At 21.7% G+C, this 15611-nt stretch overlaps 3 protein-coding genes across 3 annotated transcripts; 2 read left to right on the top strand and 1 right to left on the bottom strand. All coding sequences in view use genetic code 6, as the record gives it.

The window, feature by feature from the left end:
* Window positions 1–2572: 2572 nt before the first annotated feature.
* Window positions 2573–3025, top strand: TTHERM_00145280 (EF-hand protein; the record flags this gene model as incomplete). The annotated part of the gene is made up of 1 exon (XM_001011168.3): window positions 2573–3025. One exon carries the CDS (start codon window positions 2573–2575, stop codon window positions 3023–3025), a length of 453 nt encoding a protein of 150 aa, XP_001011168.1.
* Window positions 3026–7193: 4168 nt separating this feature from the next.
* TTHERM_00145270 (XRN 5'-3' exonuclease amine-terminal protein) lies at window positions 7194–11425 on the bottom strand (the record flags this gene model as incomplete). Its single annotated transcript, XM_001011167.1, has 6 exons — window positions 7194–8138; window positions 8232–8576; window positions 8855–9399; window positions 9778–10674; window positions 10793–11024; window positions 11192–11425. The coding sequence occupies 6 exons, from the start codon at window positions 11423–11425 to the stop codon at window positions 7194–7196; spliced, it is 3198 nt and encodes a 1065-aa protein (XP_001011167.1).
* Window positions 11426–13820: 2395 nt separating this feature from the next.
* On the top strand, window positions 13821–15555 carry TTHERM_00145260 (galactokinase; the record flags this gene model as incomplete). Its single annotated transcript, XM_001011166.3, has 5 exons — window positions 13821–14462; window positions 14529–14650; window positions 14736–14832; window positions 14897–15061; window positions 15142–15555. 5 exons carry the CDS (start codon window positions 13821–13823, stop codon window positions 15553–15555), a joined length of 1440 nt encoding a protein of 479 aa, XP_001011166.1.
* Window positions 15556–15611: the final 56 nt, after the last annotated feature.

Genomic DNA, 15611 nt, shown 5'->3' with positions numbered 1-15611 from the left:
AATGAAAAATGTAATTTATAAGATTATAATATTTCATTATTTCATATTTTCTTCATTTAAATTTTATTTTCTATAAAATTATTTAGACTTATTTCACACTTGAAAATTTTATTTTAGGTATATGAGATCAATAAATAGAAAGATTTTAATTGTTATTACATGTAACATCATAAATATAATGGAAGAGAATAAACATTATACACTTATTAAGTAATAAATGTGTTTTTTAATGGCTCGATAAAAAATTTGAGTCCATTAAGCAATTTTAAATCAATTACTTATCTTAAAAATATATGATTGAATTTTCCAGATAATTAAAATTAATTTTTAGCAGTAACATCAAATAAATATAAATCTAAATATTTCCTTTTATTTATTATTTTAACCTTGAAAATAAAGCAAGAGAAATAAAATTAATTTAAAAAAATTTTTGTGATTACTTTAAGAAAGAGAAAGATCAAAAATTTCATTTCTAATTTTGTATTCATGCCTTTTTTTATAAATATTTTCTTTATTAGTTAGTACCAGTCTCCTTAAAAATTAATAAAATTCCTACAAGTTAATCACACGATACATACATATTAAGTAGAGACAGTAAAAAATGATAATTAAAATAAAATTTACATTTTCTGAATAGGAATAAATTTAGGCTGGTAGTAAAATTAATATTTTTGACTGTATCATAAATAATAAATCAAAAACATTTAAATTAGCTTATATTGCGCAAATTTTATTTTAATAAATTTCTAATTAAATTATTATTCTTTAATTAATTAAGATAGATATTCAGCATATTCTTTTACATTTTTCTCTAAGCCATTTAATTACAAGTGAGGTACTTCTAAAATATTTGCTTTTTATTGATTGTATAGAAATAAAGACTTTTAAGTCTTAATAAAATGCAAATAGACAAAAATAATATTAAATGCAACAAATGTTTTAATTCTGGTATTTTTTGTATCAAAAAAAATACTGATCAAACAAAAATCTTTAATCTATTATGATTTGTAAAAATAGAGCAGTGCTTAAAATTATGTATTTCAGGTGACACTTTTCTACTTTCATTCTTAAATTATTAGAAATAGAAAATAATAATTTAAAAAATTCAGTTTTTTTTTTTAATTAAGAATTGAATACTTGTTTTAGAAAGTAAATATTTAAAGAATATTTCTAACTTATAAAAATGATTTGGAAATATATTTATTTATTTAAATTATATTATCTCTTTCAAATTAAACGTAGTTAATTTATTAATTAATCTAAATTATAGTAACCAAATAAATATATTAGTATTAATGAAGGCAGTTATTTAATCTACAATGACTGTTTTTTTAAATTCTAGAATAAAAACAGATTTATAGAAAATTACCAAAATAAGTAGTAACTAAATAATTTAAATCAAAATAACGAAAAAAAATAATTTAGATTCATGAATTATAAATTCAATATAAACAAATTGATTGCTTGGCATTAAAATTCAGATCGTACTTAGCAGAAGTTAATTAAGATTCTTCCTAACAAGGTATTACATGCATCTATAAAATAACGAAAATACCAATAATCAAACATAATAAAGCAGCAAAATTTTTTGTTAAATTAGAATTTACAAACTTATTTTTATTCTTACAAGTTCTAACAATAAATCTAAAAATTAATTTTTACTCTCAAAAAAAATAATTTTGTTAGATTGGTTCTCTTTGTAACGCAAACTGAAAAGCATAAATTTTAAGCCAGTGAAAGCTAAATTATGAATAATTGAGTACCCTATGATAATAACTTTAATTAAAGAGATTTAAATTTTGAATTATAAAAAAATAGAATAATAAATTAAGCTAATTTAATAAATTATTTTTAAAGTGCAACATTTTTATAATAATTTTTTAATTTTGATAATTGTAATATAATAATATGTAAATACATGAATAACTAAATTGTTTTTTGTTGATTGCGATATTTTTATCTAGTGGAATTATGATCGTAAAATAAATGCAGGATTGATTAATTGAACGAAATGATTCTCTTAATTTTCAAAAATGTTAATATCTATCACTCTATCTATCTATGTCTATATAAATAAAGCAGCTAATTTACTGAATGCAAGTGATGAGTTGATTAATTTTTCTATTATTCTTGCTTTTTTTGATAAAATACAATAATTAAGTGGGGATAGCAAATTAATTAATGTTATTAATTCCACTTCGGTTAGAAACCCACCCCTTAATCAACTTTATTAAATAAAATAAATGATGAGATTTGATGTGATTTAGATTTTATTATTGATACCTTTGATTGATCAATAAATCTAACTTTGTCTCAGCATTTTAGTTTATAATTAATAAATTACTAAAAAATAAATTACTTCAATCAAACAAACAAAAAAAATAAACAAATTAATAAATATATAAATTTTGAAGAAGCCATTTCTTCTATAAAAGCAAACTACTAATCCTATCCCTAAATCTAAATAATATCATAAAAACTTGATTTAATTTTGAAAACGATTTCGCTTTCACGTACTTCATCTTAAACAAGCTAATCAAATACACCAACATTCAATCCTTCTAAGGTGAAAATGAGTTTCTATTCAAATTCTACTCTCTCATCAATAGACCTTATTGAAACATTCGAGCTATATGATAAAAATAAAGATGGTTACATCGATGAAAGAGATCTTTCAATAGTTTTAAATGATCTTGGTCAAGAAAGTGACCCTGTTAAAGTAAAGAAGATTATGGAAATAGCTGATCTTGATAAGGATGGCTAAATTAATCTTGATGAATTCATTAGACATATGTAAACTACTCTTATTATGGAGTATGAAGAAGAACAAGAAAATATAGTTGACTTGTTTAAAATTTTTAAGCAAAATGAAAATGGCCATATTAATGTTGAAGATCTGAGAATGTGCGTAACTCAAATGGGTGAGAATCTTTCAGAAGAAGAATTCAATGATTTAATTAGAGAATTTGACTCTGACAAAGATGGCTATATTTCATTTGAGGAATTTTGTAGAATGATGAATTGAAATTAATTGATTTTGATTTGATCGATTTTTTAAAAAGTAAGACAAATTAATTATCAATTTGCCATAAATACTAACAATATTTGATAAAATATCCAAATCTGAATTACTAATTATCTTAATAACAATAATAATAATTATATAAGAATCCTTTTTAATTACTAAACACTTAATTTATTGAGAGTGACTTCATTGAAATCTCTCACGCTAAATAAAATGTAAAATTTGCTAATTACCTAACTATTATCAATTTAACTAACTTACATGTGCTTGATAAATCGGTTTACACTTTACATAGTATAGGCTATATTATCCCTCTTATATTTTATAAGAGCTAATCTAGTTCGAACTGACTATCCTTAGCACATACCTTACTAAAACCAAGATGCGCTTTCTATATTTATTTATACAATTTTCTCTCAAAAGAAAGCGCCTTGGCCTAATAATTTTGATCCAAAAATATTTGAAAATTAACAAAAATAAACACCATATATAATAAATAAAGCTTCAACGCACTGCGTAGAGCTAGTAATCTTGTGTTTCTATAAAACAGCATTTATGTATTGTAAATATTTAGTGTATAAAATTGAATAATTATAATTAAATTTTTTATTGTTTATCTTTTTCCAAAAATTCTAATTAATTTAATCACTTATTTCATTCTCAATCATCAAAAACAAAGAATTTATATATAATCTTATTATGAGGAACATGTATTTTTTTGCCTTCTATTAAATTGTAAATACCTAATCTTACTTACTTACAAGTAATTAATTATTAATATCAGATTTAATATTTTTACGACAATTTATTTATCTACAAACTATCAGAATTACATGTTAAAGCTTTACACAATTGATAAATTGTTTGCTTCTTTGTTGGTTTTATTAATACTTTAAATAGACATATTATTCTTTGCTTTTTAAATAAGTTTAAATACTTTTTAGAATCAACAAAATAAATTTATTTTTTATTTCTAGAGCAAGAAAAATGAGTAAAAAAAATATGCATTGCCACAAATGTACGTGACAAGCTTGATAAGACGTATGTAAGGAAATATATTGTTTATCTAATTCCAATATAGCATAAATTAAACATGCATGCTTGCTTACGTAAGTATACTGATTGAATTTGCATTAAAAATTTTCCTTCATACCAATAAAAGAACTAATAATTAATTTAAATTAAAAAGTTAGAGTCTTTATCAATTTGTAAATTAGTTTTATATCCCAGCCACTAATAGATTAAGAAATATCTAATAATACTAATAGGAAATTAAGTCATAAATTTGATGAGCTCAGATTATCTAAAATTGAAATAAAATATCTTAACTCAATAACTGATATTCACAACTTTAATTTAATTCTCAACCAATCAAAATATTTATATTTATATTTATCTCTAATAGCTATCTTTATATTTTATTTTGGCTTTTTAAGGTTACACTTTAAAATAAAAGTACAAAATTTAAAATAGTGCATGAATGAAGCAGTATTACAGAAGATATTTAAATATTGAAGTTTTTAAATTTAATAAAAAGCTTCTTTATTTTTATTATTAGATCAATTAGACTAATTTTAAGGCTTATCCTTCTAATATTTAATTGATGGAATTTTTCTGTTTTCTATCAGATTGAGATCACCAAGATGAGTGAGATACTCAATCTATTAATTGTGTATTGATTTTAAAATAAAGTTGAATAGGTATTGAATAAATTGTAAAAGTAATTTTTAGGATCCTTTGAATTATAAAAAAGAAGTATTTTTACAATCTGTAATTTAAAAAATAGTTCAGCCTGTTGTCAGGAACAAATATTTCTTCACAAAAAATTATTGACTAGTAATTAATATAATTGAAATAGGTAGAGTCGATTATATGTAAGAATATTTATATTTTTAAAAGCTTGAATTTGATAAAAATTATAGTTGATTTTGTTTATTTTACTTACTATGTATGCAATTTTTTAATTTCAATATTTATTTGCAAAAAAAAATTCGTAGAAAAGCATTTAAAATCTTAATATTGTATTGAAGAATATTTGATGATTATATATTTATTTTATTCAATTTTCTTTGTTCTGTTCGGCTTAACTTTACATAATTTTGTACATTTTTAAAGTTTTTCAGGATAAAATTTAGTCAGATTCTCTTTTAACTTAAAAAATAAAAAATATTCTTTGTTAGTAGCATTATAAACCATGCATAGTTCAAATACACAATCATTTTATTAAAATATTATACTACTAAAGTGAATATATTGTTTGACTTTAAAACTACTTACTTCCAAGAAAAGTAAAAAAAATAATTTAAAAACTTAGAACTTAAAATTAAAAAACTAAAAAGTAACATAAAAAAAAACTTTATTTTTATCAAATAAATTATTATCACAGAGTAATATTTAATTGAATTTACCAAAAATATATTATTATAACTCAATTGTATTTAGTAGAAATATCTTAAATTTTAATCCTTTTTTACTATTTACTTTGGTTTATAAATATAATTAAGAGAATCTTAAATAATTGATGAAAATACAAATTTTATAATTTTATTAGTGGAAAATTGCAATACTAATGTTACGTTGTAAGATTGCATTATTAGTGATATTAATAGAGTTTCAATTTAAAAGAAATCCACTAAATAATTAATTTTATTATTTATATTTTCTTTTGTGGTTAAATAAGAATTCTTATTTAAAAAAAATATTTTTAGCGGATAACATTTAAATAAAAAAACAGTATTTTTTCTTTTTTATATGAAGTTTAAAGAGTTAAAATTCCTCAATTAATATTTTATATATCTCTAATCCCTCTTTTTATAATAAATTTTATATGGTGTATAAGAATATTTATTTTGTAATATAAACAATATTGATCATTCATTTATTTATTGATTCCACAAATTTAAAGTATTTCATAAAATTCATTCTATTTTAAAATGTAAAAGTACTTGATTAAGCTTAAATTCTTAGGAATATTTCAATATAATTTCTTTTATCTCAAAAAAATCTGAAAAAAAAAGTAAATGTAGGCTGGCTAATTTTTTTATCAAGGAATTTCATAATAAAAGGGAAAAAGCTGAGCTATAATTAGGGCAGCTTTGCTAATTCAATCCATTTTAATAAATTTTAATCTAAATTAATTCTTTTTAAATTTTATTTACAGTAATATAAAATTTCAATAGGCTCCATTCAAATTTCAATATTTTAAATTAATTTAGTTGTGGATGCAAATTCAACCAAAATATGCCAATTAAATTCAATTTTATGATTAGATTATATTTTTATAATTATATAGAGCTATTTGATATTTTGAAAATGTAAAAAAATTAAGTTATTTAACAATTTTTTATCATTTAAAATTTATGATTGTAAATAATCTTAATAAATTAATAGATTATTTTTACTAAACAAATTCAGTTTTAAATTAACATTTTAATATTTAAATTTTAAAATTAGCTAATAAACTATTTACCTTTTAAAATATGTAAATTAAATATTATAAAAAAAAATAATAAAAGAATAAATATTATTAGAAATAAATAGATAGATAATTTTTAAAAATTCATTATAAAATTATTTAAAAGTTTAATTTCTTACAAATATTTATTAAGTAAAACTCATTTCAATTTTTATTCAAAAATGTATTAATTTTGAGATTTATACAATATTTAAAAAAGTAAATAGAAAAAAATTTTTATTTAAAAAATTTTAGAGAAAAAAAGAATAAATTAGTTTTTTTTAATTAAATTGTATTATTTAGAATTCTTCAAAATAACTTTAATGAAAATAAAAAATTTTTAATAATTTGAATTAAAATTATTAAGTTTAAGTAATAATAAATGCTTGTCACCTTATTTAACTATTTAAAATTAAATAATTTAAAAATATCTTTTGAATAGGAACTGATTTATACTTACTAAACAAATTTAAAAATACTCAAAAAAATAAAAATTTAAAAACTATTTCATCATCAAAATTCAAAGAAAATATATTATAAATATACTTATATCAGTAAACAAAGAAACAAAACTGATATTTATTAATTATTTACTGAATTTATTATAATTTTTAGGTCTTTATTATTTTTAACTTTTAATTTTCTAGGGTTAGCATTCCTTCTTATATAAGGAGACTATTGAATAATTATTTATGTTGATTTAAAAATCATTAATCAATTTTTCTTAAATTATTTCTTTATTGCTTCTAAAGGATCATATTCTTAATTACCATCATTTAAACCTATGTCTGGTTCGTAAATCTTATTTGGCTGAGCAGGTGGTTGGTTCTATTTGAATTAGAACTGATTGATATAAGATGGTGCTTATATTTTAGGTTATGTTGTTTATGCAGGCTCGAATATTTATAAGTTTGATTATTATACTGGCTATTAAGGTTAATTTTAAAAGGTTTATTAGTATAATTATTAATTTTAATATTGAGATCTTATTTAGTTAACATTATTCAAATCGATTCCACTACCTTAATATTAGTTTCCATTATTATAACGCCTGTTATTTTGATTCGATCCTCCCCTTTAATATCCATCATTTCTATTATTATTATTATTATTATAATTATTATTGTTATAGTTATTGCTATAGTTATTGTTGCTGTAGTTTCTATTATAATTTCCATCATTTTAATTATTATATTGTTGATTAGAATTATTTCTCTAATATTTTCCTCCTTAAAAGTTTTTATTGTTTCCATTATTGTATTAATTATTTCTGTAATTGTTATTGTTATTATATGAATTTCTACCGTTGTTATACCTTTAATATCTAGGCTATCTTTCTTCTAAAGAGGAGAAGATGTTATTTGACTAGCCATCTTATTATTGATACTGATCGTTTGTTTACTGATGATCGTTATTGTTTTAGTTAAACCCTGAAGAAAGGGAATTCATCTAATCTTAATATTTCATCATTTCTCTATAATTTAATGAATTTCCATATTAACTTCTACCTTACTCATAGTTATTCCTTTCATCATTAATTCTTTACCATGGTTATCTATTATCTTATCCTCTTAAGATTCTTTAAATTAGCTTGATTACGTTTTCTCCTTAATAAGTTCTCATATCAGCTTTGTCAATGTAGCTTTCAGAAATCTCTTCCTATTCAATAAATTTTTATTTAAAAAATAATACTGTAAAATTAAAAATCATGAAAGCTATTTGCATTTTGTAAAAAAAGTAAAATTATATTACGACTGGTTCAATAAGTCCTTCTAAAAGTTGTATACCATGTTTCTCAAATTCAGGAAAAGTAATGTTTCTACATTAAACGTTATTTAATGTTACTCTTTTTAAATTTAGCTAAGGATCTAACAAGTTAATTGGTCCATTAATCAAAAAGTTGCAATTATTATCAAGAACACCTGTAATTTTATGTTCTGTCTAGTTAAGTTCTAAAGGATAATTTATAGAAGTTTAATTATAAAAAATCTAAATTTTTCCAGGAGTATTTCTTTGCTTTTCTTCAGGAGATAGCAGATGCTCATATTTTCTAGCAGCCCTTAATAGTCTTTCTTCTTCAATAAATGGTAAAATGACCTAATTATTAATTTTAAGTTATTAATATTTATATTTTCTGAAATTATTGTAAAAATTTTGAAGTATTTATTTAGTCTCTTATCATATCAAAAATATTTAAATTGTTTTACATTTTATTTTTCAAAATTTAATGTAAACTGTCTTGTAATTTATTTAAATTTATTATTTTTAGTATTTATTAAAGTAAAATTTTTTTCATCTGATGATGAAATAATAATTATTTAATTCAATTTAATATGATTTTGAATAGTTTAATAAATTAATTCAAATAAATTTACTTCACCAAGCCACTCAAATTTTTTTCCAATTAAATCAACATAAAAATCAATAGGATAGAAATCAGCTATTTCTGAAGTTGGCTCAATCATAAGAGGTCTAAAGCATTCGGGTACACTTAAAGCACTTGCAGGAGGAAAGACAGAGAGTAACTAATAGAAAGGCTTGAATGGTTCGCCTCTCTCAAATTCTATGATATGCTAATCAATATCTATTAAATCTGAAGCAAAAGGACTATAATGGAAAGGATAATACCAACTCCAACTTATGCATCCTTTATAATAATAAGCAAAGTTCCAACATAAGGCTTCAACATATGATTATTTAATAAGCCACTGCATTTAGATAAAATCTTCAGGTTTTACACCAAATTTATCATTATAATAAGATAATTTATAGTTATAGTTAAGAGTAATTTAAGTGCTTTCTTTTACTTCCTTAATAGTCTTAGCCTCATTACTTCTTTCTGATAATATTCTTTTAAATCTTTACAATAACGATTCATTGTTAATTATCTCAACTTTTTTCTCATCCTTTAATCTCCACTCTTTTAATTAAAATAATAATAATTTGTAATTTATCTAAATACATAAATAAATAAATAATTATTTCAATCACATTAAAATGTAAAAAACTGACAAATATAATTCAACTAATTCTATGATCAAATTTACTACAAATTTGCAGAAGTAGAAAATTTATGATTCATTTTTTAATGGAAATAATAAAATTATATTTTTTGTTGGCAATGATATGGTAAATTTAAAAATTTTATTTGTTTTATCATTTAAAGTAAAATATTCTTAAGATTTTTTATCTTTAATTATCAATTAATTTTAGTATTTTAGAGTGTTTGTCTGATTAAAATTTATTATTGCATATTAAAAAATAAGTAGTGATTTATTTTTAAAGTATGAATTTTTACCTTTTCTTTTCTTTTAGTATTCCTCTTCAGAAATGTGAGGCCTTAATTCTTAGAGCCTTGCTTCCTTTTCTTTGTTAATCTCTTAATTCTTTTTATCACGATCTTCTTTATCTTTTCTAAATTTCATTAAGTCTTCTTCAACAATTGCCATATTTTCTAATAATTTAGCTACTTATTTAAGATTTAATTCCCCATTACAAGTTAAATAATCATCTACTTGAGTTATAGTATGATCATACAGAGTAAGTAAGGCATCTATACCTCCATCACGGATACTCAAATTAGGTATGTGAGGTAAGAAGTCATTACCAACAAAAAAGCACATAAATACAAAATCATCTATAATCCTTTCAATATCATATTGCATCTTCAATTTGCACTCAAGATTATCGTTGAAAAGTACTTTTGAGAATCTCATGTTTAAGTATTGACGCATTACATATAATTTTGCAAACTAAAAACTCTAGGTGATTCCCTTTCTAACCTTTTGCTCCTAAGCTTAAAGAATTTTTTAACTAATTGGTTTTTATCCAGCTTCAACTGCCATCTCGTTTGGACAGTCCATTTAAAAGTGTCCAGTCTACTAACATATGGAGCAACGTTTTTCTTCTTGAGTAATAATTTATTCTCTAATAATATAAAAATAGGGCTCATGAGTACTTAATCCAAGCATAATTAAATCAGCATCAGCACCATACAAGCAGTGTTTAGTATTAGGATCATAATTTTGCTAGTCTCTTTAAACTCTAATGAAATCCAATATTTTATGCTCTCCTTCACCAGGAATACTAGCATCTGAAAATATTACTTTAATATCTTTAAATAAAGGATGTTTGTTCATTCTTTCAATAACATAATGCTATAAGGCCATGCTCAAATCTCTCATAAAAGCGGTACCTAATGAATTAAAAAAAAAATAAATCTTAAAATTAATGTTAAAGTGTATGTTAAAATAACCAATTTTTAAAAAACTATTGATAATATTATTCAAAAAGATGCCTTTTATAAATTTTACCTGGAGTAATGACATTTGTATCAAATCTATTTTAAACAAAAGCTAAAACATCATCATTAATTTCACTTCTTTCACGAAATTCATTAAGAAGTTCTTCTTTTTTTTATTATAATTCTACAGCTTCTTTAGCTCCTTTGAATCTTCTAGCTCTCTACTGATTCATTTTTGCTCTTGGAGCTACACCATCAATTGCCATGTACAAAATTTTCTTAGGTCTACAAAGATCCATAAGCTATATAAAATAAATTAGAATTTATAAATTCAAAAGCTAATTAAACATAATGCCTAAATAAAATAGTCTAATTTAGTAATTAGTCTTCTTTAACAATGTTTTCTGCAAAGAAGACTAACAACTAATTCTAAATTTATAAAGCTTTAAACATTTAATTTATAATTTACCTTATCTACGTATAAAAATATGTTATTAAACATATCTTAAATTGTATGAGCTATAGGTACAACAGAACCATCAGAACGACAACATGGATGAATAATACCATTCATATCTAAATATAAATTATCTATTTCTGGATTATTTGACTCCGCGTCAAACTCCTCATAATTTTCATGAGCATCAAGAATAAATTAAGGATTTCTTGCACATAGCCACCTAAAGAATGCTGGAACACCCATCTTTCAATCTAATAAACCTATATTGTTTTTTATTTTTCTGTATAAATTGCCTATTTTAAAGTTATCAAATTAACTCCCTATATTAACTAATATATATTTTTATTTTGTTCTTTTATTTTGAATTAAATTAAAGGGTAATTGAGCTACAAATCTATAGATATAATAAATATTAGCTTATGTATGAATTTTTAATAAAATTACATTTAAATAGAATATCATTACAAGCATCTAAACTTAAATGTGTCTATTTTTGCTATATGGTATGGTATTATGAGCATCTTAACTAATCCAGTTATTACTTTATTAAGAATAGATTTTTTTAATAAAATGTTTTATAATTACTTCTCTTTACTTAGTTAATATTAACATTTAATAAGGAATTTTTATTTACCTCTATAATTTCCTATTATTTGATAAGTTAAAAACATACAAATAAAATTGTCAATCTAATTTTCTTAGAATATTTATGATTACAATAGAGTTTTAAAAGAGGCTTTTTGATATAAAATAACTCAAAAATAGTAAGTTTTTAGATGAAATAATCACTCACCCTTTAATTTAATTTATTTATTCTACATTTTTTTATTAAATTTGTTTTATAAAAATGTTGACATATATTTTATATATTTCTACTATCGATACTCATAATACCTTTCAATTTTTGAATAATCTTTTAATGAATGTGTTTCCAGATTGGTTTTCTATCTAGTTAATAAATTTAAATTATTTTAATAAAAATATCAAAAAAACTATTATTGCATCAAAAGGTTTTTTAAAAAAAATATTTTTATAAACAAATAAATTTTATCAATAAAAAAATAATATTATTGACTAAGGATTTATTTAAATAATAAATAGGATTTTTAAACTATATTTTAAAAACAAAAATATACAATAAATATTTATTATTAATATAAATAATTTTAACTTTATTCAACAAATAAATACTAAATGAATTAATATTTAAATGTTTAGGATAATAAATCTTTATTTATATTTAAACACATTATTATTATCAAAAAATTAGTATTTTATTTGTTTTACAAATTATGGTTGTAACAAAAATTTAGTTTTTTATTAGCTTTTAGAAATATAAGTATATCTTACTTATATTCTTGTATTTTTATTATTCAAGAAAACTGAATATTTAAAAAACTATTTTTAGTATTAATAATTTTAATGCTAGCTTATAATAAAATATTTCTATTAAAATAAAGAGAATAATTTTGAACACAATTTTAATAATTTTAAAATCAATAAAAATAAATTTCTCAGACATATCAAAACCTCTCAAATTCAATTATTAATGAATCAAAATGTTTGTTCAAAACTGAATTGCATAAACTCAACTTAAGATTTAAAAATAATATATTTATAGCTTTAAAACTATATTTAATAAGATTAAAAAAAAAATTATTTAAATAATAAATAGCTTTGTTAGTTGTCCTTCAAAATTATTTTTAAAATAAATTTCTATTAAAAAGAATAGGGTTTGATGAATAAAATTTTATTTCTAATTTAAAAATAATAATATTTCTAGTAATGGTATAGATACATTCTAGGATATTTTAGCTTGCTTAAAGTAAAGCTTTTCATAATTAATTATCTATTACTAAATTATTATTATATCTAGCTTTTTGTTGAGATTAGAAGGTTAATAATTGATTTTAAATATAACTAAAAACACTATAACCAAGCATCATTTTTTGGTTATAGATAATAGATAGTAATTATAAACAATTAATCTTATATTTAATTGCTTTTTTTATAATAAAAGAAATTTAAGAGAGTATTCTTATGTTAATATTTAGAAATTAAGTAAAATTGTTGCTATTGAATTCTGTTTGAGGTTATTTTTAATAGATAAGCCTCAATATTAATTTAATTAATATGTGGAATGCTATGCTACTAAGACAAAAGAATTAACCAAAAAGAAAAAATATATTGACATCAATTGTATTGTTTTAATTTAAATTACCTACTTAAAGTTAATAAACAATGCTAGTCCTTTAAAGCGGTGTAATAATTTGTTGAAATTTTATTATGAGTTAGTTGTTTCATTATTATAGAACAATATCAACACTTCTTGATTACAATTTATAAATTGGATATAGACCGCAATTTAATATTTAGTTTACTTTATTTGAAAGCAACTTTCGACGATATAATTGTATTTATTTACACTTATTATCTATTAATTATGGTTATGATGTAATTTACAACGAATTTAATATAGATATGATATCAATCACACAATTAATCCAAAATGGGTATCTTTCGCGGAACAACATTAAATACTCAGACTTGTTTAACTTACCAATAACTAATTAATATCAAATTCAAATTAAAAATCATAAAAACAAGATACTTAAATATAAAAATAGATAGATAATAAATGGAGACTAAGAATATTCAATACACTGAAAAATTTGAAGACATTTACACAAATGTTGATTACAATAAAAAGAGATACCAAGAAATGTCAGAAAAGTTTTAAAATCTTCATGGAGTTAAGCCAGATTACTTTGTTCGTGCTCCCGGACGTGTTAATCTAATTGGAGAACACATTGATTACATGAATTATCCTGTTTTCCCTTTTGCCCTTGAGCAAGATTCCCTTTTATGCTTCACTTATTCAGATGATGAATTAATCCATATAGATCATATGAATAGTGAAGAATTCCACTCTGCTGTCATTTCTAACGATCCTGCCAAGAGAAGCGAGACTATTGCCTCTTTGACTCCTAAATAATCTTATATCAAATACTTTATAGCTGGTTATTGCTCTGGTATTGATGGTAAAGTATCCTCATATAAAGGCTTAAAAGTTTTGATTGGAGGTAATGTACCTTTAGCTTCTGGATGTAGTTCTTCCACTTCTTTATGTGTAAGTTCAAGCATTTTGGGTGTATTTGCTAATAAATCTACTATTAACCAAGCAGAATTATTAGAAAATATCATAACATATGAAAGAAGTTTAGGTACTGCTTGTGGTGGTATGGATTAAACTATTTCTTTGTTAGCAGTCCATGGAAAGGTAAAACTATACAATATTTTAAAAGTTTTTTTGGTATATTAAAATTGTTTTTTAAATTTAACATAGGCTCTCTTTATTGAATTCAATGAATTTGCAAAAATAGAATCAGTTCAACTCCCACATGGTGTTTCATTTGTTATTGCTAACAGCTTAACACCTTCAGCTAAGCTTGAAACTTTAGGAAAGAGGTAATTGAATTAAATATTCATTTTTTTATTGAAATAGTTTTAAATTATTTTTAAAAAATAAATATTTTCAATATATTATATAAAGATACAACAAAAGAGTTAGTGAATGCAGAATGGCATGCAAGATCCTTATGGATAAAATGTCTATCAAAGCTGAAAAGCCCTTCACAAATTTAAGACAAGTATTTCCAATTTATTTAAACCATAGCACATTATTAAAGTTAAACTTTAAAAATAAAAAAATAGCTTGTTAGAAATAACGAAACTTTAGAAGAAATGTAAGAAAAGGTTAAAACTTTGATTGAATAAAAGGTTTACACTAAAGAAGAAATAGAATAAATTATTGGAACCAAGTTGGAAGATTTCTTATAAGGAATTCCTCAATCTGAATTAGTTATTACTTAAAATAATGTAAGGATATTTTTTAAAATAAAATAATATTTATTTTATTAAACTTTAATTCAATTCATCTAATAATTTTTTTAAAAAAGGATTACTACCCCTACGAAAGAGCTTTACATGTCTATAGCGAAGCTAATAGAGTTTATTAATTCTAAAAAACATGCTTTGATACTCAATTAACAGACGAAGAAAAAATCCCTATCCTTGGTAAACTTATGAATGAAAGTTAATATTCTTGTGATAACTTATATGACTGTTCAAGTGATAAATTAAATGAATTAATTAATATCTGCAGAAAGAATGGAGCTATCGGCTCTCGTTTAACTGGAGCTGGTTGGGGTGGTTGCACTGTTTCTATGGTTAGAACAGAAAATCTCTAAGATTTCTTATAAGCAGTTAAGACTTAGTATTATGAAAAGAATGGTTTAACATGTGATGAAAATATTTTGTTTGCTACTGCTCCTGCAAATGGTGCCATGGTTTATAAAAATATAGAATTTTGAAAATATATATTAACATATCAATTACTAATAAAATTATATTAGAATTTAAATATTTT

The sequence above is a fragment of the Tetrahymena thermophila genome (assembly GCF_000189635.1).
Source record: "Tetrahymena thermophila SB210 genomic scaffold scf_8254747, whole genome shotgun sequence".
Taxonomy (NCBI): domain Eukaryota; phylum Ciliophora; class Oligohymenophorea; order Hymenostomatida; family Tetrahymenidae; genus Tetrahymena; species Tetrahymena thermophila.
Note: the sequence above shows the minus strand (reverse complement) of the source record. Positions and strands in the feature narration are given on the sequence as shown.